General features: G+C 53.1%; 8 protein-coding genes across 8 annotated transcripts; 4 read left to right on the top strand and 4 right to left on the bottom strand.

The window, feature by feature from the left end:
• Positions 1-550: 550 nt before the first annotated feature.
• On the bottom strand, positions 551-940 carry LAESUDRAFT_720988 (uncharacterized protein). The gene has a single exon (XM_040907935.1). It carries the CDS (start codon positions 785-787, stop codon positions 557-559), a length of 231 nt encoding a protein of 76 aa, XP_040768376.1. The 5' UTR covers positions 788-940; the 3' UTR covers positions 551-556.
• LAESUDRAFT_741100 (glycoside hydrolase family 5 protein) lies at positions 551-2,969 on the bottom strand. The gene is made up of 13 exons (XM_040911124.1): positions 2,629-2,969; positions 2,471-2,571; positions 2,308-2,409; positions 2,155-2,255; positions 2,051-2,102; positions 1,894-1,993; positions 1,732-1,838; positions 1,519-1,668; positions 1,398-1,464; positions 1,337-1,345; positions 1,098-1,288; positions 993-1,044; positions 551-940 (listed from the first exon to the last, which is right to left on the bottom strand). Exons 1-13 carry the CDS (start codon positions 2,701-2,703, stop codon positions 866-868), a joined length of 1,182 nt encoding a protein of 393 aa, XP_040768375.1. The 5' UTR covers positions 2,704-2,969; the 3' UTR covers positions 551-865.
• Positions 2,970-3,114: 145 nt separating this feature from the next.
• LAESUDRAFT_720986 (gamma-glutamyltranspeptidase) lies at positions 3,115-6,071 on the bottom strand. The gene is made up of 12 exons (XM_040907934.1): positions 5,354-6,071; positions 4,992-5,304; positions 4,778-4,930; positions 4,462-4,720; positions 4,390-4,405; positions 4,233-4,332; positions 4,043-4,105; positions 3,865-3,981; positions 3,754-3,811; positions 3,413-3,697; positions 3,289-3,354; positions 3,115-3,226 (listed from the first exon to the last, which is right to left on the bottom strand). The coding sequence occupies exons 1-12, from the start codon at positions 5,752-5,754 to the stop codon at positions 3,183-3,185; spliced, it is 1,875 nt and encodes a 624-aa protein (XP_040768374.1). The 5' UTR covers positions 5,755-6,071; the 3' UTR covers positions 3,115-3,182.
• A 739-nt stretch (positions 6,072-6,810) lies between these two features.
• Positions 6,811-8,158, bottom strand: LAESUDRAFT_720985 (uncharacterized protein). Its single transcript, XM_040907933.1, has 4 exons — positions 8,142-8,158; positions 7,332-8,080; positions 7,223-7,275; positions 6,811-7,144 (listed from the first exon to the last, which is right to left on the bottom strand). The coding sequence occupies exons 2-4, from the start codon at positions 7,813-7,815 to the stop codon at positions 6,920-6,922; spliced, it is 762 nt and encodes a 253-aa protein (XP_040768373.1). The 5' UTR covers positions 7,816-8,080; positions 8,142-8,158; the 3' UTR covers positions 6,811-6,919.
• A 768-nt stretch (positions 8,159-8,926) lies between these two features.
• On the top strand, positions 8,927-11,422 carry LAESUDRAFT_809575 (uncharacterized protein; the record flags this gene model as incomplete). The annotated part of the gene is made up of 3 exons (XM_040914149.1): positions 8,927-8,994; positions 9,046-10,942; positions 10,997-11,422. 3 exons carry the CDS (start codon positions 8,927-8,929, stop codon positions 11,375-11,377), a joined length of 2,346 nt encoding a protein of 781 aa, XP_040768372.1. The 3' UTR covers positions 11,378-11,422.
• Positions 11,423-12,110: 688 nt separating this feature from the next.
• Positions 12,111-13,391, top strand: LAESUDRAFT_341809 (uncharacterized protein). The gene is made up of 6 exons (XM_040902092.1): positions 12,111-12,279; positions 12,341-12,355; positions 12,435-12,646; positions 12,701-12,838; positions 12,903-12,971; positions 13,023-13,391. The coding sequence occupies exons 1-6, from the start codon at positions 12,216-12,218 to the stop codon at positions 13,230-13,232; spliced, it is 708 nt and encodes a 235-aa protein (XP_040768371.1). The 5' UTR covers positions 12,111-12,215; the 3' UTR covers positions 13,233-13,391.
• Positions 13,392-13,665: 274 nt separating this feature from the next.
• LAESUDRAFT_643311 (uncharacterized protein) lies at positions 13,666-15,848 on the top strand (the record flags this gene model as incomplete). The annotated part of the gene is made up of 4 exons (XM_040903777.1): positions 13,666-14,076; positions 14,143-15,365; positions 15,422-15,491; positions 15,549-15,848. 4 exons carry the CDS (start codon positions 13,666-13,668, stop codon positions 15,846-15,848), a joined length of 2,004 nt encoding a protein of 667 aa, XP_040768370.1.
• Positions 15,849-16,396: 548 nt separating this feature from the next.
• Positions 16,397-19,693, top strand: LAESUDRAFT_741096 (uncharacterized protein; the record flags this gene model as incomplete). The annotated part of the gene is made up of 12 exons (XM_040911123.1): positions 16,397-16,411; positions 16,508-16,680; positions 16,730-16,775; positions 16,832-16,923; positions 16,975-17,553; positions 17,607-17,796; positions 17,957-18,103; positions 18,156-18,305; positions 18,365-18,619; positions 18,679-18,820; positions 18,886-19,139; positions 19,211-19,693. The coding sequence occupies 12 exons, from the start codon at positions 16,397-16,399 to the stop codon at positions 19,691-19,693; spliced, it is 2,526 nt and encodes an 841-aa protein (XP_040768369.1).
• Between the last annotated feature and the right edge of the window lie 481 nt (positions 19,694-20,174).

The following is a 20,174-nucleotide window of genomic DNA, read 5'->3' as shown; positions in this document are numbered from 1 at the left end:
ATTGACCGAGTGCGCGGGAGCGTGGCAGAACTGTGCAAGTGGCGTGGAACCGTCAGGCGGCACCTTCGGAAGGTGGTGGTGCGGAGGGCAGACTTTTGAGAGAGCGAAAACATCGTCGAGAACGAGAGCGTCGATAACACGAAGAGTGTATCGTCGCGGCAGTGAACGGCAGGTCTTGACCTATATACTGGGCGGGACGATTGGAGAATTCGGAGAACCACGCACGCGCCTCAATTCCGAATCTGACAAGAGTTCACGCCAGTCCTCCCGACCTGCCCACGAGCATCCCGAGCAGCTGCGTAATCTTCCGAATTCGGAATGAGAAGTGCAGAGAAAGAGCTGGAATCTCAAGACGTCGCGCATGAACAGGTCGGCGGACGAGAGGTCATTGTGGCTACGGTCTCTCAGGCAGCGCTGCCAGCGCCACATATTTGGTGCGGGCAGACAAAGGCCTTGACACGTCCAGCCACGAGCGGGCGCATTCAGATCCTTTTCGCAGACACAAGATTCAGCCAAACTGCCTACTCAGTCGAGCCAAGAATGTCTCATCGCTGGCTTAGTTATTCACACTGTCCAGCACCTGACCTATTCCGAATCCTCTGGCCAAGAATCCGAATCCACGCAGGGACAGTTTATACAGAGGCCTCAAGCAATCACTCACGGCACACGATCGTTCATAAAGCCGACGGCGACCAAATATCTCAACCCCTGGCAATGAAGTCGTCATGTTTCGACTATCTGACACCGTACAGATCGGCATCTGCCATACAGCACACCTATCAGACATTTTTGAAATAGTCAATTCGTCTTCGAAGTTGTCTGCTGTCCGCAATTCCTAACAGAATTACAACAAGGAACGACGAAGTCACTCCGCGTTTCTTGCTTTAAGTTCCGCGGCCCAGTGCGCCTCGAGAGCGTATACGGTGTCATTCGGATAGACCTGTAATAAGGTCGAATAAATTATAAAATGCTCCGATGCATTGCCAACGTACCGCGTATCCATCGTTGGGGGTCGCACCACTCGCAAGGTACGAGCCAGCTTGCCTGTGCACAGACTCCTTCAGCAGAGAGGTCTTCAAGTATGCGGAAAGACTAACCAGATGAGATCACCTGTTAATCCGGAGCTGACGATCGCAGAGTACCACGCTTCGTATGTTTCAGTCATGTTGTCAGTGATGCCAAACTCTTCGAGGATCACAGGCTTGTTCTGAGCCTTCTGGGATGCAGCGTGGTTATCGATCCACTGGACTCCCCAATCAATTGGGTCGGACGTCTCGCCCCAGCTTAGCTGTGCTACGCTTTAGAGCGGTCTTGGAAGAATCAGCAGAACACCTACCGGGTACAGCTAAAATGGCCGTCAGTATAGTGTTCGCTGTAGAAATGCAAGCTGGACTTACATGTACAGTTCCGAAGTCAACAGTTGGGATGGCAAGGTTCGCTGTGAAATTGATACCCTCGCCTCCTCTGGTACGGGCGTCAATCGAGCTAAGGCGCACTTTGCGAGACAAGTATGCTCACTGGTATGGATAGTCCGAGCTGCTTGGATCGTCGTAGAAGCCCTCGTCGCCGATGGCAACAAGATGGTTCGAATCGATGGAGTGGATGTACGCGGACATTTCTTCAATCCATGTCGTGATGGTCGTAGCGGTGCAGTTGCCCGAAGTCACCCTGTCCATGCAACCCGTATCTAGCTATCTATATTACGCTTGCAGAAGGACTAGTAGGGCATACCCAGTCGATCCTGCACACCTCGGCTCATTGGCAAGTTCCCAGGCGAGGATGCCGGGCTCGTCACCGTAGCGGCTGACGAAGACATTGACATAGTTCTTGTATGCAGCCTTCACAGTCGGGTCAGTATCCGCCATCGGCGAAGCACTCTCGCAAATCACTTACGATCACGTCCGTGTTCGTGTAGAAGTAGTCATGGTAATCAGTGCCAGTCAATTGGCTAACATAGACATCCATTCCGCCATAGTTGTCCCAGTTGTTGGTGCTAGTCACCATCGTCATCATCAGGCGCATCACACAGTATGCGATGTGCTACACTTACAGAGCAACAATCAGCCTGAGACCGTTCGCCTTTGCCGTGGCCACGACGTTATCTTCAGATTCATCAGCACATCCGACCAGAAGCCGTTATGCTGCGATTCGCACCGAAGTTCTCAAGGCCAGTAGCTCCATAATTGATAGTAGGCACACCATTCGTCCAGAGCTGGTAGTAGTCGCCACTCGGGGACGTCACGTCATTGAAACCCCTGCTCAGCCTTCAGTTCAAGTGTCTGCGGCTGATATTCGATATTCACTGACCAAGTTCGGACTGCAGTGGCACCTGCTCCCGCAATATCCGCGAATGCCTGGTCCATCTCACTAGTGTTGAGGCCAGTGAGTCCCACCCAATATGAGTTTGCGCTGCATATCCAAGTCACTACTCTTGAGCAATACCGCTATGCGAACGAGGACGCATGCATACCCAACGACTGTGAAGACTTCACTATCGAGGGTGAAGCTCTGGCCGGACGTCTGCACATATCCCGTCACAGCCGACGGGGACCTTGTCCGCAGTATATCAGGCTATGAAGAGGATGAGCTCGGCCGGACACCCATTGTTGCATGAAAATGAAGTCATACCGGCCTCCGGATCGAGACTGCATCTGCTAAAGTGGTAATGAAGGAGGCGAGCGCAATTAAACCAGTCAGGAGCATGTTTCCGACCTCGACGACAGCGTTGCGAAGGACACATCACCGCCACGCTCTCGCTTAGCCTTTATACCCAGCAGGCTCATTTCCACACCGCCATCTTGGCTCAGCGGCGTCTAGAGACGGGGGATTCTCGCGGGACAGACTGCCACCCGAGGTTCGTCCTGCAGCAATGTATGCAGACACGTTAAAATTGGTCATGGCGTACAGCATGCATAGAACGCGGCAGTAACGGAGGTACGAGAACCGATGTGAATTGGCGCGGAAATCAGTGACGGTTCCGGCCAACGAGATTCACGGCTGCGTGAAAGATTCCGGCTTACGTGATGTTTCTCGCCGGGAAATCAACGGGCACCTGCTGATTCGCTCCTCATCGAGCGATCCATCAACTCACTAGAAGAATGATGAAACGGCAATGGAATGTGCAACTGGCATGTCGAAAAGTGCTGGGATATATTGTGTGAATGAGAGGAACATGTGGTCTATCAATACCCTGCGGCAATGCCGTCCTTTCTGGAATCGCTTGCCGCTTCGAATCGCAGAAGTCAGTTTCTCGTAAGATGCGGCCACACCACCACACATGTGACCTACCGTATAATCTATTGCCTTGCTTCGTGACCGCCTGGACCACAGCTGCGATGCGATTGATGTCGGACACTACGCAGGTGGCGTCAATACGTCCGCCACCAATCATGCGAAGAACGTGCGAGCGCACCGGTGATATTGTGTCCTCGCTCTCGGAGTCCGTCCAGAATCTCTCCCGAGTACACATCGTCTGCTTCTGCGAAAGTGGGGAAGAGCTGGTCGTGTAAGCGTCCGTACTCGATCGCGGCGCTCACGTCCATGCCCCAATTCATGTTGAGGATGACCTGGAAGACAGAACCGAAGATGCGGGAGCCACCAGAACCTCCGACGGCGAGGTAGAACGAGCCATCTTCGTTCTCGATGATGGTCGGCGTCGTGGACGAGAGTGGGCGCTTTCCTGGCTCCGGATAGTTGACTTCATTTCACGAGAGGTTAGAAACCATGCTGTGCCGCTCGGCAGGGAGGGCTCACAAGGTGAGGGGTACAGGCCAAAGTTATTGGGCTGTCCAGGGGTGGAGAAGTCGTCCATCTGAAAACTCAATTAATGAGCAACATGTTTATTGTACGCATATAGACACTTACTTCATCGTTCAGGATGATCCCCGTCACGGGATCCATGACTTGCGAGCCGAACACCATGTTGATCGTAGACGTCAGTGCGACGGCCATCCCGTTTTTGTCCACCACAGACGTATGGCTCTGCAAGCGCAACCACCTGCATATAGCCATACTGCATAAGTGAACTTTGGAATAAACGTACCGTTCCGTGATCGTCAATGACATCGAAGATCGGATGATAGTAATCTGGGGTATGTGTACGATCCTGCATGAGTAGTCAGCATTACGTTTGCAAAGCTCACCCAGGGACAAGAGGCTAGGCCGACTTCTCCCTTTGCTAAGATCAGAGAAGGGACGGAGTGAATGTACTACGCTGCGATCCCCTGACTTACATCAGTGATATTGGGGAATATGATATCGCTGTACTCCTTTGTGGAAATTTCGTCTATGGGCGCACTCTTGTTCGCAAAAGCCGGATCGCAAACTTTCGTCCTGAGGTTCAGGATAAGTCAGCTTCCGTAGCTTGTTCACGAACGGCGCATGACTGACCTCGCGGCGAACCCAACTAGCAAAGCTCAATCAATACAAACCGCGCATTGTCACGAATCGAGTAAGACTCACACTTCATCGCCTCAACATACCGATGAGTGTTCAATGCCGTTCTACCCTCATCTATCAGGTCCTTGTAATGCTCCATGAGATTGAGCATATGTAGTAAGACCGGTCCAGACGTAGGTGCATCGGTTGTATAGACCTTCCTGCCACGGTACGTTCCTTGGAGTGCGGGTTTCACGTGAACCTGATAGTTCTCAAGATCCTTGTGAGTGAGAATGCCTCCTGTCGCTCGGACCTTCTCTATGAATGCGTCTGCAATGGGACCCTGCAAGCAAAGAATACGATTATTGAGCACTACATAGCAATCGATTCACTAGCTAACCTTATAGAATGCGTCTGCACCCTCTTCTGCAATGATCGCCAAAGTGCGCGAGAGGTTGATGCGGCGGATGATCTCACCCTTCTCCAATAGCGATCCAGAGGGAGCGAAGATAGAACTCCAGTCGGGGTCCTCGAGCATCAACGCACTGAAGAACTAAACGTTCGCGCAATCTCAGTAAGTTTCAAGCCAATGAGCCTCGAAGACCAATGCTTACGTCTATCCGAATCCTGCGTGCCAACTCACGCTGCATTTTCCACCCTCGGGCCAGCTTAACGCTGGGTTCGACAAGTGCTTTCCACGGTATGCTTCCCCAACGCTTATGTGCCTCTTCGAGACCTCGCAGCTCACCAGGCACACCGACGGCCAACCCGCCAATGAGGGATGCTATCGGGTTATCAAGGTACATAGTGGTGTTGGCCCGGGCAGGAGCCACTTCTCGGAAGTCAATTGTGTAGACCTCCGAGGAAGCATTTGGAAATGGAGGGGGGATACGAACTGTCATGAATCCTCCGCCTCCGATGCCAGAGCTGTGTTGCATGGGCATATGACTGCACATGAATTGTTAACACCACTCACGAGAACATGTTCACGACACCGATGCACAATGTCGTACTTATGGCTGCATCAACTGCATTGCCTCCGGCCTTCAAAATATCGACTCCAAGCTCGGAACAGATCTCGTTCTCGCTTGCTACAGCACCGTGAGTGGCCTCGATGATGTAAGCCTGATTGTGGGTATAAGATGGCGCTCGCCGCCGTGTGCTCCCTACATGGTGCTCGAAGATATGGTGGTGTGCGAGACATAGACGGATCAGAGCGTCCTGAATGAGAAAGGTGACAAGAAGAGATGTGGCAATGATCGCGATGAGTTTTCTCCAAGGTCGTCTGATAGTGCGCCGTCGAAGAGGCCCATCATATTCTCCGTTAAAGAGAGGGAGCTGTTCAGAAGCCTGCAGAGCCGACTCTGACTTGGCCATCTAGAAGATGGATTGACGTGGAAGAAAAAAATTACAGGATTCAGGGGAGAGAACAAGCAGTAGAGCTGCAATCGCGTCAGAGTTGCTTGCGTGCGGCACGGAATTCCGCGATTGATTAGTCAACCGATAAGGGCGAAGGAGAAGTAGATGTGCGGGTTACGGTCGGGTTTGAAACAATGTTGAAAATGGGTAGCACTGGATCTCCGGATCCCATGAGCTTAGAGGTGGCCGAAATGTACGCCGAAAGATTCGCGATTAAGCACATTCATTGCATTTGCAAGAGTGCAGTTTTGCAAGAGTACAGTCGAGGAAGTTGCCTTATTCGGTGATGATTGCCGCCCAGCACCGTCCTTCATTCCGAAACTTGCGGAGAATAGTTCTAGTGCTCAGATTGATGAGTGCAGCAGCCTAAACACTCGGAGGCGCGATAAAGGAAGTCATTTAGGAACGAGATGGCCGACTCAAGAGCAGCAAGAACGTCACGTCGCTTGCGTGAACGCGGGCATCGTGATGATGGCGTACGGGTTTCAAGCAGCCTCAATTGCCAAACTTCGGCACATAACGCGAGGTCATTTGTAGGCGTACTTGAGATCCTGCCATGTTGGACTAGTGCACGCGGAAATAGTGGGCCTTGAAATGAAAAATCTGCCGTTGAGCCAGAATGCTGCGGTCCGTACTGTCAGTCTTTTATAGGGAGGTCGGTATAACTCTTTGGGATAGGACTCAAGTGTTTTACTGAGGCCGTCGCCTCCAATGATATAATAGCGACCGTCGTAGTAGCCGTTGGCCACGACGGTCGTCAGCCCACACAGGACGGGTAAATTACATAGCTTCGTCACACGCCGTCATCTAGTTTAATCGCTCGTAAACGACCAGCAATTCCTGATGGGAGCAGTTGTACAACGAGGAGGAAGAAACCACACGGAATAGTGCAGCGAAAAGCTCATATACATCCCGGTCGCCATCATAACGCAATAAGAACACTCGAACACGCAAGGTATGACGGATCACATGATGGATCGAACTTCCTATTCGCCATTCACTGCAACTCTGAGCCTTCAGGAAAATTGAAGCAGTGCAATTACTCCGATCGACGCTGCCTATGGTTACAGATTGATGAGAATGATGCAAGCAAACCGAATATCTACTCGCTACACCAGATGTCCTAGTCATCATACGGCCGCACCGTGAGTCCACGTTCACCCTTGGTCTTGCGCAGCCAATACCTCTTCAGCTCATAGTGCTCATAAGACGCGGCTGCCAGTCGCATTGCGCGGATGTGATGCGGACGCGTGTTTGCGGCTAGTGCGTGCGCGCGGGATTGCCAGATGCAAGTGGCGAGGTTCATTCCACTTTCTGGATGCGGGGTGCCATACCAGTAAAGGAGCAACTAGAAGAGGTGTCGACAGTCAGCCTGGAGTTCCGCACTAGACACCGCGCATATAGGAGGTAACGGGACAGCACATACTCCACCATTTTGAACAGCCTCTTCGTGTGCTAGGCGGTCCGCATCATAAAGAGCTGAAACGTGCTGCGGTTAGAGCGTGAACTCTCATAGGAGATTCTGCATTGCTTACAGCCACTTTCGCTCCCTGATCGTCGCTTGCTGCGGAAAACAACGCAATACCATTCGCGCTCGATGGATTCGGGCAATTCCAGTTCACTCCAGTTGAATGCATCCGGGTATGGAGTGAATGCATACTCCGAAGTTATTGGGTGGAATCGATGAAGAGCATGATGCAGGGCAAGAGAGGCATCGTCGATGGATGGAAGATGAGAATCAGTGGAGAGCGGCGGCTGGTGCGAGATATATGCAGCTGACAAAGGAATCCCAATCTCAGGAGGCAGAGATGATAGAATGGGTGGGATGTAGAGTATGGGCGTAGAGGATAGAAGGTTTATTGGAGATGCGTGGCTTTCTAGAGCCTTCGGGTGCTTCACGGTCACGGAAGGGTCCTCTGCTGCATGACCGATAGAGTCTCTGCTTTGAGCAATGGCAGCCGGAGGAGCATCATGCCCATGTATGCCAATGGAATGAGGTGGTGAGAGAACTGTAGCCATTCTGAATGGAACGATAGAGCTGGACCTGTGAGGGCGTATTCGTAGCTTGTGCGGGTCGAACAGCCTTCGTGGCCCTGTACATATATACAGACTTTAGCATTGGATCGCAAGCATCATACCGGTTTCTATTCTCGAATACACGGAGATTTGGCCACCGCTGGCGCAATCCCGCCACATTCTTTCGCTCGAACACGAGACGACCGATTGGCAAGGATGGCGTAACGTTTAGCTGCGAGGGACATCGGCGGATCAATACCCTGATCGACTGAAAGAGAAAAGTTTATTTAGAGTTTGAGACACCCAAGACACCGACGAGGACGACTGACGTTTAGATGACCTGTCTCATTCCGTACAATGCAAGGTGCTAAGCTATGTATACTATGTATATGAGACGTCGGACGGCGGTTCATGGGGCGAATTAGGGACGATTACGTGCTGTAGTCGACATGTGCTTGCTCATTCTCTGAGGGCCAACAACGACTTCTTCGTTACCGAGTCGAGCTATGCGAGCGCACCCCGCTTTCTCGCACCGCGGCACAGCATTTCATGCTTTTGAAATTCGAATGAGTAGCCGGAATCTCTCTTGTTCACGAAGTCGAGTTCACGTAATCACCGACTCTCTGGAGGTCATCGCGGAGGAACGGCATGCGGAAAAACTCAAGAATAGGAAGGGAACACACAGCTGGAGTACGCTTAGCGAAGAAAGCGGTGATGAAGACGTGGTTTATGCGTCACTTTCGACAGGCTGACGAGCTGAGCCAACACGACCACGTGATCGGAACGCGTGTGCAATTTCCCAGGACGCGCCTGAGCTCACACGAGCGCTCTGAAATCTTTTCCTCACTTCCATTCGTTCGTCAGTCATTCGCTTGCGATTCTGCGAAACGCTGGGTAAGAGTGGCATATTCTCAGACAGGACGGTGCCGAGGAGCGTCCACCCAGAATCGGAAGGCTTCTCAGCAGGAGCTGGCGCCAGCTTCGCAGAAGAGGTCGTCTAGGTTGCATATCTCACTGCGATACGTATGCATACTTCTCTTGCCTTCAAAGGCATCTCTAGGCGGTGACCTACTCTACAAAGTGACTTTGACGCGCGTATAGTGCACTTGATGCCATGCCGCCGCGCCTCGTAACGCAATCCATCGCGGATAGGCTGGAGATAGACGGCTTTACCGGCGGAAGGTACGTGCACAGTATTTGCGTTCTAGATATGCTATATTTATCTCTATTCAGATCGAACACTCAGCATCCGTTCAAGCGTCGCAAAACAGAAGGGACAAATTCGCGCATTGACCGCATGATGGAGACCGTCAACGTTCTGTACACCTCCCCGACGAGTTCCTCCAGCTCTCGTTATCGCAGACCGCGAACGTTCTCCTCGTCTTCTGCTAGTGCCGTCAGTTATGACATGCCGAAGACGCCTGTGGACGCATATAGTGGGTATGACGAAGGGAGACTGGGCAAGGAGTTCTCTGTGCTAAAAATGCCGAAGTCCGACAATCCAGCGGCGGAGGAAAGCGCGCTCATTGCAAGAAATGACCCTTACAATGAACGGCGGAGGCGTGCGCCTACACAACCCGTTCCCACATGGCTCAGCAAAACCCTTTCGACTTTGGACCCTCGTCATCCCCTACGTGTCCTTGTGCGGCAAGCTTCGTTCGAAGAGCGGCAAAATGCAGGCGAACATCACGACATTCAACGTACCCACGCGCGACCAGAGATGAACGCAAAACAGCCAGAACATTCTGACGGATCCGTCTTTGCCTTCTGTCCGCCATCTAATGATACTCTTGATGTGTCTGCTCCGCTGAGACAGACTCTGGACCCCTCCAGGGCATTGTTCGCTGGGGATCCAAGTCTTTTTGAATCTGGCCATGACGGCACGTACCAACAGCAAGATGCTCTGCTACGCTCCAATCGAAGTTCACAAGAATATGCACTCGAATCCGTAGAATTTAACAGTGCCACTTCGACACTACTTCCCCCATTCTCAACACCTGGTCCCGCTGCTTATATTTCTATTGTCACGCCCGCCAAGCATGTCCGTCCACTTGACCTTGCTCAACTTGCGCCCGATCTTCCTGACGAACTCACGGTCTCTGCCCTGAATGACAACGACAACGCTGAAGATGTTTTTGTACCTTTCTCTAAACCTGGCCCTCAGGCGTCAAGTCGAGAGCTCTCTGACTCAGTGACTCCCATGCATGTGGCTGCTCAATCCAACCTACTATTAGGAAGATCTCGCGGGTTAGAACCTGTTTTGGCTTCCTTGTCTCCTCTGAAGTGGCAGTGTAACGGATCCCAGCTTCATCCCGGGCAAAATAGCGAGGCTCAGTATGGCCATCGAACTTCATCGTCATCCGTTGTGCTTGACGGAATCCTTGCATCATCGCCTTCACATCCACCAGCTGTGCACTCTATAAACATGCTCGCAATGCCATCGCTGCTTGCAAACGATTATGACGCTGCTCTCACTGAGCTTTCAGGGAAGCATTCTGAAAGCATCGATGCCATACCATTCTCTATGCCAGGTCCCACGCATTCAGTGCCCCTCCGACAAGCTGCGATCAAGATTTACTTCGACTCGCCCGCGGAGGATCCTTCTATGTCGGATCCTACAGAGGAGGATGACTACGTTCTGCCCCTAGACTATGATGCCGAGGCGCTAGACTTTAAATGGGAGAAATTCGACCGTGGAAGGACAGACAGCGAGCCACAGTCCATTTCTGGCGTCTCCAACACCAACGCCGATCTAGTACTACTCCGAACGCCTGACCTGTCAACCCCTCGTACGCCTGTCATTCCTGACGAGAATGAGACTTCATCTTCTAGTCTGGGGTTCTCACCATGCGATGCGAACGCAGAACCATATCAAGACAATGGCACCTGGATACTACCGCCTCATTCTCAAGTGCCAGGGACCACGAAGAGACGATTTGGAATAAATGACGTTTCGAGAGAACATCCAGATGCTATGGTACCACCTCCGACTCCGCCACGGCCAGTATTCGCACCAGCACCCGGAATCTTCTTGTCTCCTTTGCGTGGGGAAAAGGGCGTACCTGAGAGGTTCGTGCAGCTTGATGATGGCCAGCTGTCCAACAGAGGTTCATCAGGTCACCATGTCGACGTACGTGCCGCTGCAACGCTTGATGTTTGGCGGAACTGATCTCCATTCCTACAGAGACAACTACCCTATAAACAATCCGAGCAGTCAGCTGTTGCGGCTGAGGACGATTCAGGTCAGAGCACTAGTGAAGTGCAGACCAAAGGCAGTGTCGCCGAGCATGCAGCAGACCGAGAAGAGAATAAAGCCAACGGCGTCTCCCAGGTCGCTGCGCAGAGGCCAGTTCAACACACTCATGATGAGGTGGAGGAACATCCTCAGGACGAGCAAGCACAGGCTGAAATGTTTGAGGAGTATCTTGCCGACGAAGATGTCGATGATGCCAACGACGGCGTGCGAGAGGAGGCCTCGAACGATGTACACGATGAGTTACAACCGAAGGGGTCGCAAGAATCGCAAGAATCGCACGACACTATTGAATCTTGGACGGATACTTAACAATAGGCACATAGAAGATGCACTAGTACTACACGCGCTTCGTCTCCATCTCCAAATAACGTTGCCATACGCGGTCGTCGAGATGACCGACCAGAAGAAGTTTTATGTCGTGTGAGTCTCCTAAATCCTTTCGATATCGAGGCAGCACTGCGCCTATTCAGTCCTAAGCCATTTTGAAACGGTGTCCACCATCGCGCTGAAGCCGCGCTCGTTGTGTGATTGTGAGATGCGATCTCACGTGACCGCGCCTCCTGACAAAAGTGGCAATTTCGCGCGCTCTAAGATTTGCACTCCCAGCTGCAGCTGAAGCTGCGAAAGCTCGAGTGCAGCAACAAGCTTCAGGCCATGAGCAGAGGCAGACGCGCCACTGTCGCGACCGCATAAACCGCCAGGCGCAAACGAGAACTGCTCGATCGATCACGGAGGCAAATCTTGCAGTGCGGAGGCAAAGCGCGATTCCTCCGCCGTCAGTGCGGGCGACGCGACCGACATACGGCAGAAACAAGTTGGAACACCTGCGACCACTGAAGCCAGCGAAGAGCAGCATGCCCTTGGAGAGCGTCAGGAACGGCGAACACAGCCGAAATGACGCTGACGGCGTACAAATAGCCGCCAACAGCGCCTCCATCCATGCACCATCCTCGAGGCCAACACCTTGCACGACTCCATCATTCACATTTGTTTCTTCTCTATTACCTCACGCCCTTCATCTTGTATCTTGATAAACGCTCTTGAGCCCTTTCTTGCTCATCTTTGGGTCTGTCAACGCCTTGTCTAAATTCTACACCGCCCGAACAAGCAAGCTCACGAATTAGACGACCCCCGACGACTGTAGTTCATGATGTCTACTTTGGACGTACGAGATCCTATCAAGAGCCATATGCTGAGGTCCGCTACTCCCGGTCGGTCACTGTAACCTGCCTCGTGAGCAGCGACATACTAACACCACTGTCTCTTCACCAGGATCCAACGAGAAAGGTATGCTTCGCATGATCTGCTTCTAAGCTTCGACAATACCATCCCGCATGACTTCCGACAGTTTTGCTTTATCTCGAAGGGATGTCGAAGTACCCTCCCGACGACGACAAGGCAAGCAGCATCCGATCCAGCGTAAGTAGACTGCGCTCCCCGCTTTCCAACGGCGCGTCCCGTCTGGACGAGCTCCCCGAGGAAAGAGATAACGGAGATGGAGGCGACATCAGATCCGATGTTCAAGAAGGAAACGGGTCGGACATCATGCGGACTATTCCTGTCCATACCACCGGACCAGTAAGCTGTCAACTTAATCTCTCGTTCCCGCACAGCGCCTAATGCAGTACAAAGCCCGAGCATGAACCAGGCCCAAATGACCCCCCTGGCCCTCATTTCGAGTCCTACGGCTCATCGTTTGGCAATTTTGGCCCCTTGCCTGCTGAAGGCGCCGTTGCACCCCCACTGAGTGGAACTGCGTGGAACGCACAGGTCAGTCATTCTCGAAATCACTCCGGGTGTGAATGGTGCGTGACTTTGGCCTTTTATGTGGTAGAATGCGCCAACGAAAAACGGCATGCCTCTGCCGGCATCGTCTTCTGACAGCCATCCTAACCCGTTCCAGGTATGCTCGATGTTGGTGTTGTGTTCGGACATCTCGCTGATGGACCGGCAGCAATTCGGCATGACTCCTGTTGTGGCCACGGGCATTCCCCTTCCGGCAACGATGGCGTCAGCTGCAGAGATTCCTTCCAGCCCTGCCATGTCCCGAAGCAGGATGAACGGCTCAAGAGCCTCGAACAAGTCCCCTCCTCCAGCGGATTTCAATGCGGTTTGTTGTTCAATCTGCTCCTGCATTGCAACTAATTCACCTTCTCCCAGATGATGTCGCCAAAATCTACCTCTCGCGTCCTCTCGCCGCAGCGCACGGCCAATGGCGAAGACCGACCGTTATCTCCTCGGACGGCTGGCTCTCAGAACCAGTCGTCACGTTCGCGAAACCCGAGGATGAATCCCGCTGCGTATCCTCTACCTGATTCCGAGGCCCAGACACCACGTCCGCCGTCACCGGTCGAACGCCAAACGAACAAGTCTCCGTCGATCGCGCCGTCCGACTCCCCTTCACAGGCGAGGTCGAGACGCTCTATGCGATCTCCGGCAAACGATCCATCACAGCCGGTCAGGTCTGTCAGGACTGGAACCGATGTTAACGGTGGAGGTGCCTATGGTGCGTGCACTGCAACAATCCCTGGGAAGACTAAGAATGAGCTCACCTGTAGTCCTATTGTGCCTGGCGTGCAGCGCGATCCCAAGGGCCGATGTCTCCGCGTACGAACGCAAGCCAGCCTTTGTCTCCACCCCGTGACGACACACAGCGTGCCGCAGCCTCGGCTATGTCGCCCACGCGGTCGAGGCGCTCCGATCCCCAAGCGACGCCCACGCCCTCCCGTCCTGTTTCACCCATGGACGATCTCAACGCAGAAGAACAACGTATGGTGAACAACTTACTAACACGCCCGCCGTCCCCTCGATCACGTACGTCGTATGCACCGTCGACAATGGCACCGAGCATGCTGGAACCGGAGGTGCAGAACTCGCATTTCCACGATATGGAGCTATGCCAGCTGTTGCATGCACTGGACCAGCCGTTGGGAGAGCCAGTGAAGAAGGCAGTGAGGAAGGCAGTGAGGGCGAGGGTGAAAAAGCTGGGTATGAAGTATGATAACGAAGTGAGCAGTGCCGTCCATGCATGTTTTCTTCTTCAGTGCTGACCACACGTGTCCGGATCTATGCAGTCTATCAGACAATACCGAAAGTCCTATCACGACCACGACCCTAGCGTCCATCTCTCGACTGCGCTGCAGCCGACTACAACTGGCTCGAGAAGATCGACGCAGCTCGGGACTTCTCAAGAGCCGCCGGAATGGGCGAAGGACTTGATTGACGGCATGATCAACATGCGCGAACGCCTGGACAGTCTTGCGCCCAAGATTGAACGGAGTCTACGGTCTTCACGGGTCGACTCGTACGCAGGCGATGGCCAGACATATCCCGGCAGTCACCATCATCACTATAGTGGCGCATACACTCACAGTTCCATGGCTCCGTCTGCGAATATCCATATGCACCCAACGGGCGATGAGTCTATGTATCAGCCGGGAGACACCGACATCCTGCGAGACTCGACACATTTGCAGATGCACCACGACGGATCGCTGCATGGTGCAAGCCGCGAGGACGACCTGTATGACGATGAAGAGGAGGATATCAATGGTCATCAATTGGCTCCTACTGATGGCGACACGCAGTACATGCCGCGCGGCGAATCTCCGGGACAACAGTATCTCGAGGAGGAACTGTACAAGTTGCGCGTCAAGCCCTCCGGCAGCCAGTCTGTGGCGACGCACAAGACCTGGGAGGTCGCCCGAGACGATGGAGAGGAGTATGATGACGGTGATGCTCAGGCTGCAGTGACAGAGTCAGGCATGCCTGAGATACCAGATGGAGCAACGGGCTTTACGGACCGCCGAGGTTCAGGTTCCCCTCCTCTTCCTCCTCTTCCTCAAGACGGCCGAGGCGACCTGGTCAACATGCCCGAGGCACAGGTGTGGCAGCCCGGAGGATACGAGCAGCAGCTGCCACCGCCGTGGCAGCGCATACATCAGCGGCTGTTGAGCTGGGCGATCGTGTGGCCGATGGCGGAGCTTGATAACGCGGTGAACAGTACGATGCGCGGGATGCAGGTCGACGAGATTGCACTGAGCATCTGGTCGACGCAGACCTATAAGCGCTACGTGAGGGCGAAGATGACAGATAGCCCGCCTGGCCGTGTAGATCGTCTGTTCGTCCCGCCGAACATGGCGGACGCCATTAGCACTGCTGTGTACAATGGGCGGCACGGGGACGCTTGTGGAATGCTCAGGGATCTGTGGGCACCTTTCGGTCTTGAGGGCATACCCAGACTTCTCATAGTGCTCGCTAAGCACCGTAATGACGATCATCATTGGGTAGTCCATCGGTGAGCATTGCGTCATGTATAGCAATGAAAACGGCTGAACTTAGGTTATTCATAAGTTTCTCCCTTCCCGACGGTTCTTTAACGACTTACGATACGTACCCCGAACGATGTCTGCCGGACGGCCGCGTGAGTTTTATTCCTCAACGTCAATAGATGCACTTGGCTGAGCCCCTGGAATCATAGCCCCTTGGATGGTGGTTCGCCATCCGCATTGCCTGGCCAGATGCGGTCTACCCAAGTCCTGATCATCTCATGCAGAAGATGGTGCGACTTCACCGCCCGATGCAGCTCGCTATCGACAACTCAGTGGCAGCCGCGGGTATCTGGCGTAACTTGCTCATGGGTTCCCGGGCGGAGCGAAGCCTCGACCTAGAGCGCCTGCGCGACCTTATCAATACCGAGGTGAAGAACCTCAGGCAGCGCAAGCAGATGGGCAAGCTTTCCATTGGCTCGCCGCGCCCGAACTGGGAAGACATGCATTGATGTTCTAGGACCTTGACAGCTGCATCGGACGTGTTCATGATATATGTACGACTTGTACGCCCATCTTGTAGCCTCAATTTACGAATCGCTGCTTTGGCTGGTTTGTATGCTCTGTTTTGCTTCGTTCTGCTACACGTATACAGTATATTGATTGGAACCTCACATAGAGGCAGCAGATGTGACATCTCCTGAGCCCGTTTGTGATACAGGTGTCCTGGACCTTAGCGTGTACTGCTGTCTGCTGTAATCGATGCCATTGTACATTCTGTTGAGCACATTTGGAGCGATGATGTTCGTCTGAGGGACCGCGAGATCTGCAGCATGATCAGCTTTTAAAGCGCATGTTTCGCAGTAGCGTGCTTGACGACACCATTTTCACGATTGACCGCTTCTTAAAGTGTCCTTGCCCATAATTTCCGAGTGAGAACTCTAGCTGGAGTCAACCTGGGTGTGCAAACATATGAAGGTGGTCCAGGCTGAATATAAGTCACTGCATGTGAGATTGTTGCGTGAATACATGAGCGCGCTATATTATAGCTGTTACGGGGATGGAGGGCGCTAAAGTGGGTGGCCTCCTTCTTCCAGAACGCTCATCGCCTTAGCCCACTTCCTTGAAAAACTGTGTCGTTTGAGATATGACTGATGCTTCAACACTGAAGATCACGCTCTTGGGTGCTGGCCAGGAAGTCGGTCGGTCGTGTTGTGTCATTCAATACAGGGGAAGAACAATCGTCTGCGATGCAGGCGTTCACCCCGCGTATAGTGGGATTGCTTCTTTGCCCTTTATAGACGAATTGGACTGGAGCACAGTTGATGTTGTGCTGATAACACAGTGAGTATATGGGACTTTGGTGACTCGTCTGGTCCTGACGCGAGAGAAGTTTTCACCTTGACCACGCAGCTGCTTTGACGTACATCACGGAGAAGGTAACCAAGCTCATCTGCTCGGAACTTCGAATCTATCTTACCCACACTTTTCTCAGACAAACTTCAAGGATGGCAAGGGTAAGATCTACATGACGCATCCCACCAAAGCTCTACACAAGTTCATGATGCAGGACTTCGTGCGGATGAGGTAGGTTTTCAGTGGGCACGCGTGTAGGACGATTTGCTCACAATGACACAGCTCCTCAACGTCAGATGCATTGTTTACTCCCCTTGACCTGTCGATGTCGCTGGCGTCGATCATCCCGGTTTCTGCGCACCAGGTCATCACTCCCTGTCCGGGCGTCACTTTCACCCCGTATCATGCTGGCCATGTTCTTGGAGCTTGCATGTTTCTTATCGACATTGCTGGACTGAAGATCTTGTACACTGGCGACTATTCACGCGAAGAAGACCGGCATCTTGTAAAGGCAGAGGTGCCGCCCATCCGCCCTGACGTACTCATTGTCGAGAGCACATATGGCGTACAGACTCTCGAAGGCAGAGAAGAGAAGGAGCTCCGGTTTACTAATCTAGTACATTCAATCATCCGACGGGGAGGCCACGTTTTGCTGCCTACGTTTGCTCTTGGACGCGCACAGGAGTTGTTACTGATCCTGGATGAGTACTGGAAGAAGCATCCTGATCTACACAATACTCCTATCTACTACGCTTCAAGTCTCGCAAGAAAGTCTATGGCTGTATACCAAACGTATATCCACACAATGAACGCGAATGTACGGTCAAGATTTGCAAAGCGTGACAATCCGTTTGTGTTCAAGTAAGTGGTTGCGCAATGTTGTACTACCGCGCTTGACCGGGCCCCTCGTTTAGGCATATCTCGAATTTGCCGCAGACCCGTGGGTGGGAGCGCAAAGTCGCGGAAGGGCCACCTTGCGTCGTTTTGGCTAGTCCTGGATTCATGACGGTGGGGCCCAGTCGTGAGCTACTGGAGCTATGGGCTCCGGATTCGAGGAACGGAGTCATCGTTACAGGCTATTCGGTAGAAGGTACTATGGCGCGGGTGAGTGACTGCTCATTGAATCTCAGCCGGGCGGACAGGCATGTACGAAGTGTCGTCTTGTATGTACCTGATGAGAAGCAATGTATCTCTTTCCCCCATCCTGGCGAGATGTCCCACTCCCTCTGAGAGAAGCGATGTTCATTGTCTCCTACATGCTTAGGACATTCAAAGCGAACCGGAAGAGATCATGTCGCTCAAGGGTGTGCCCATCCCGCGCAAGCTCTCGGTCGATGAGATCTCGTTCAGCGCCCATGTCGACTACTCACAGAACTCGGAGTTCATCGAGCTGGTGAAGGCACAACACATCGTGAGTCGTTCGTTCAACTGTTTGCCTTCCAGCTGCTGACATATGTGCGCAGGTTCTGGTGCACGGCGAGCAAACAGCCATGGGTCGGCTGCGAGCCGCTCTCACGGACCGGTACAAGAGTCGAGATGAGGATGTGAAGATACATACTCCTCGGAATTTGGAGACGCTGGAGTTGACGTTCCGCGGAGAGCGAGTAGCGAAGGTACGTCCTCACACGACTCGCACACATTGTCACTCACGGGAGTTGCGACTTGTCTTCAGGCAATAGGCAACCTTGCAGCAAAGCCTCCACGACCGGGCGACTTCCTGTCTGGTCTCCTGGTATCGAAGGATTATTCTTATACCTTGCTGGATCCCCGCGACCTCAGGGACTTTGGAGGTCTCTCCACCTGCGTTGTAACGCAGAGACAAAAGATGATTCTAGGTGTCGGTTGGGATCTCATCCGCTGGCATTTGGAAGGTATGTTCGGGAAGGTGGAGGAGGGACTCGACAAGGATGGTATACCAACAATGCGGGTATGTCATGTCATCAATATGTGCTGGGGAGGAGTTGTCCGCTGAAACGGTATCACAAGATCATGGGCGCTGTCGATGTCAAGCAAACGCAGGAACATGAGTTGACGCTCGAGTGGGACTCAAGTGCCAGCAACGACATGATCGCAGACTCGACGCTCGCTCTCATCGTAGGCATAGACAAGAGTCCTGCATCTGTGAAGCGTGCGTCTCATCTTCCATATTCCCCTCACTACGATATCGCTCACCCTGAACACCACACTTTACAGTGACCACGAACACGCACGCCCACACTCATACGCATGCACCGGAGCACCCACACCCACATGCAGACGTGGAGAATGCGAGTGCGGAGGTCACGCGCATACAGAGGCTGGCGATGTTCCTCGAGGCACATTTCGGCGAAGTCGAGCTGCACATGCCCGAGGAAACGGACGAGCAAGAGCAGGACGACGAAAATCACGAGCCAGCACTGCTTGTGCGACTCGATGAGGCAGATGCCGTAATTAACCTCGTCACCATGGTCAGTTCACACCCCTCCGCTTCGTGACATTCATGCTGATTGTGTACCTGGTGCGTGTTTGTCTCATGCAGACTGTCGTTAGCCCGAGCGATGCTCTCCGGAAACGCGTCGAGACCGTGCTTGACATGGCCATTTCGACCGTTGCGTCGCTCGACGAGTTGTTCACGTCCGGCGTACCCCTGCTCAGCGAAGAACATGCACCTGAAACCATCAAGGACAAATCAGGCAGTCCATCTGATGCTCCGGACGTGCAGGCCGATGTCAAGGCTCTCGAGACGGAGGCGGAGGCTCAGAAACAGCAAAATGCAGAGAATGCCCGCGAGGGTGCAGGCTCCCCGATGCAGGACGTGCAGGCGACTTCTGCTCCCGATGATGCGACTGGGAAGAAGGAAGACGCGAAGGAGACAGATAAGAAGAGCACGGTCGCACACTCCAAGGCACCGCAAGAACAAAATCAAAGTGGGGGAGCGGCTGGAGAGGGGGTCGGAGATGGCGGCGACGATGAGAGCGACTCTGGATCTGACGACGATCCGATTTTGCAGGTCCATGATTAGGGCCCTTGAAATAGCAGCTTTTTCGTTCGGTGTATCTACTCATGCCGACGTACCTGTCCCCAATTGCGGCTGAACTCATATCGGTTTTCCAGCAGATCAAGATGCGATTCGAACGTGGCACTCGTTAGGGGGTATATGTATGTCGACTACTACTGTAACTCGCTGTTTTGGTACACAGCAGCAGTCCGTGCATGTATGTATCAATATACGTATTTTAGTGTTCAGCACACGAGTGTCCAGTCCACGCTCTAGGCTCATCGTAGCAAAGGGAATAAGGAGGAAAAGAACACGTCAACGCTTGACAGTCACCCAATCAGGATGTTTAACAGGGAGGGGACAAAAACATGCAGGTCCAATTTTCGAAAGCTAACGTCCACACCAAACACGCCAGATAGCGGTATCATAAAGCTCTACGCGACGTAACGAGACGTGAGGGATACGGCCAATCGGGTGCTAGCGAGACCAGGGCAACACAAGTCCA

The sequence above is a fragment of the Laetiporus sulphureus genome, assembly GCF_001632365.1.
Source record: "Laetiporus sulphureus 93-53 unplaced genomic scaffold LAESUscaffold_4, whole genome shotgun sequence".
NCBI classification, from domain to species: Eukaryota; Fungi; Basidiomycota; class Agaricomycetes; order Polyporales; family Laetiporaceae; genus Laetiporus; species Laetiporus sulphureus.
The sequence above is the reverse complement of the archived record's forward strand: the minus strand, read 5'-3'. Positions and strand labels throughout refer to the sequence as shown.

What these genes read in the sequence shown, in the direction of transcription:
- LAESUDRAFT_720988 (XM_040907935.1), bottom strand. Translation starts at nt 787, where the DNA reads ATGTCTGATAGGTGTGCTGTATGGCAGATGCCGATCTGTACGGTGTCA.
- LAESUDRAFT_741100 (XM_040911124.1), bottom strand. Translation starts at nt 2,703, where the DNA reads ATGCTCCTGACTGGTTTAATTGCGCTCGCCTCCTTCATTACCACTTTA. An exon ending in GCCACTGCAGTCCGAACTTG is followed by an intron (nt 2,256 to 2,307) that starts GTCAGTGAATAT and finishes AAGGCTGAGCAG; the next exon opens with GGGTTTCAATGACGTGACGT. An exon ending in CTCAGGCTGATTGTTGCTCT is followed by an intron (nt 1,994 to 2,050) that starts GTAAGTGTAGCA and finishes GATGGTGACTAG; the next exon opens with CACCAACAACTGGGACAACT.
- LAESUDRAFT_720986 (XM_040907934.1), bottom strand. Translation starts at nt 5,754, where the DNA reads ATGGCCAAGTCAGAGTCGGCTCTGCAGGCTTCTGAACAGCTCCCTCTC. An exon ending in GGTGTCGTGAACATGTTCTC is followed by an intron (nt 5,305 to 5,353) that starts GTGAGTGGTGTT and finishes CATGCAACACAG; the next exon opens with CTCTGGCATCGGAGGCGGAG. An exon ending in GTGCAGACGCATTCTATAAG is followed by an intron (nt 4,721 to 4,777) that starts GTTAGCTAGTGA and finishes CTTTGCTTGCAG; the next exon opens with GGTCCCATTGCAGACGCATT.
- LAESUDRAFT_720985 (XM_040907933.1), bottom strand. Translation starts at nt 7,815, where the DNA reads ATGGCTACAGTTCTCTCACCACCTCATTCCATTGGCATACATGGGCAT. An exon ending in ATCAGGGAGCGAAAGTGGCT is followed by an intron (nt 7,276 to 7,331) that starts GTAAGCAATGCA and finishes AGCACGTTTCAG; the next exon opens with CTCTTTATGATGCGGACCGC. An exon ending in AGGCTGTTCAAAATGGTGGA is followed by an intron (nt 7,145 to 7,222) that starts GTATGTGCTGTC and finishes CACCTCTTCTAG; the next exon opens with TTGCTCCTTTACTGGTATGG.
- LAESUDRAFT_341809 (XM_040902092.1), top strand. Translation starts at nt 12,216, where the DNA reads ATGATGTCTACTTTGGACGTACGAGATCCTATCAAGAGCCATATGCTG. An exon ending in CTGTCCATACCACCGGACCA is followed by an intron (nt 12,647 to 12,700) that starts GTAAGCTGTCAA and finishes TGCAGTACAAAG; the next exon opens with CCCGAGCATGAACCAGGCCC. An exon ending in GAACTGCGTGGAACGCACAG is followed by an intron (nt 12,839 to 12,902) that starts GTCAGTCATTCT and finishes TTTATGTGGTAG; the next exon opens with AATGCGCCAACGAAAAACGG.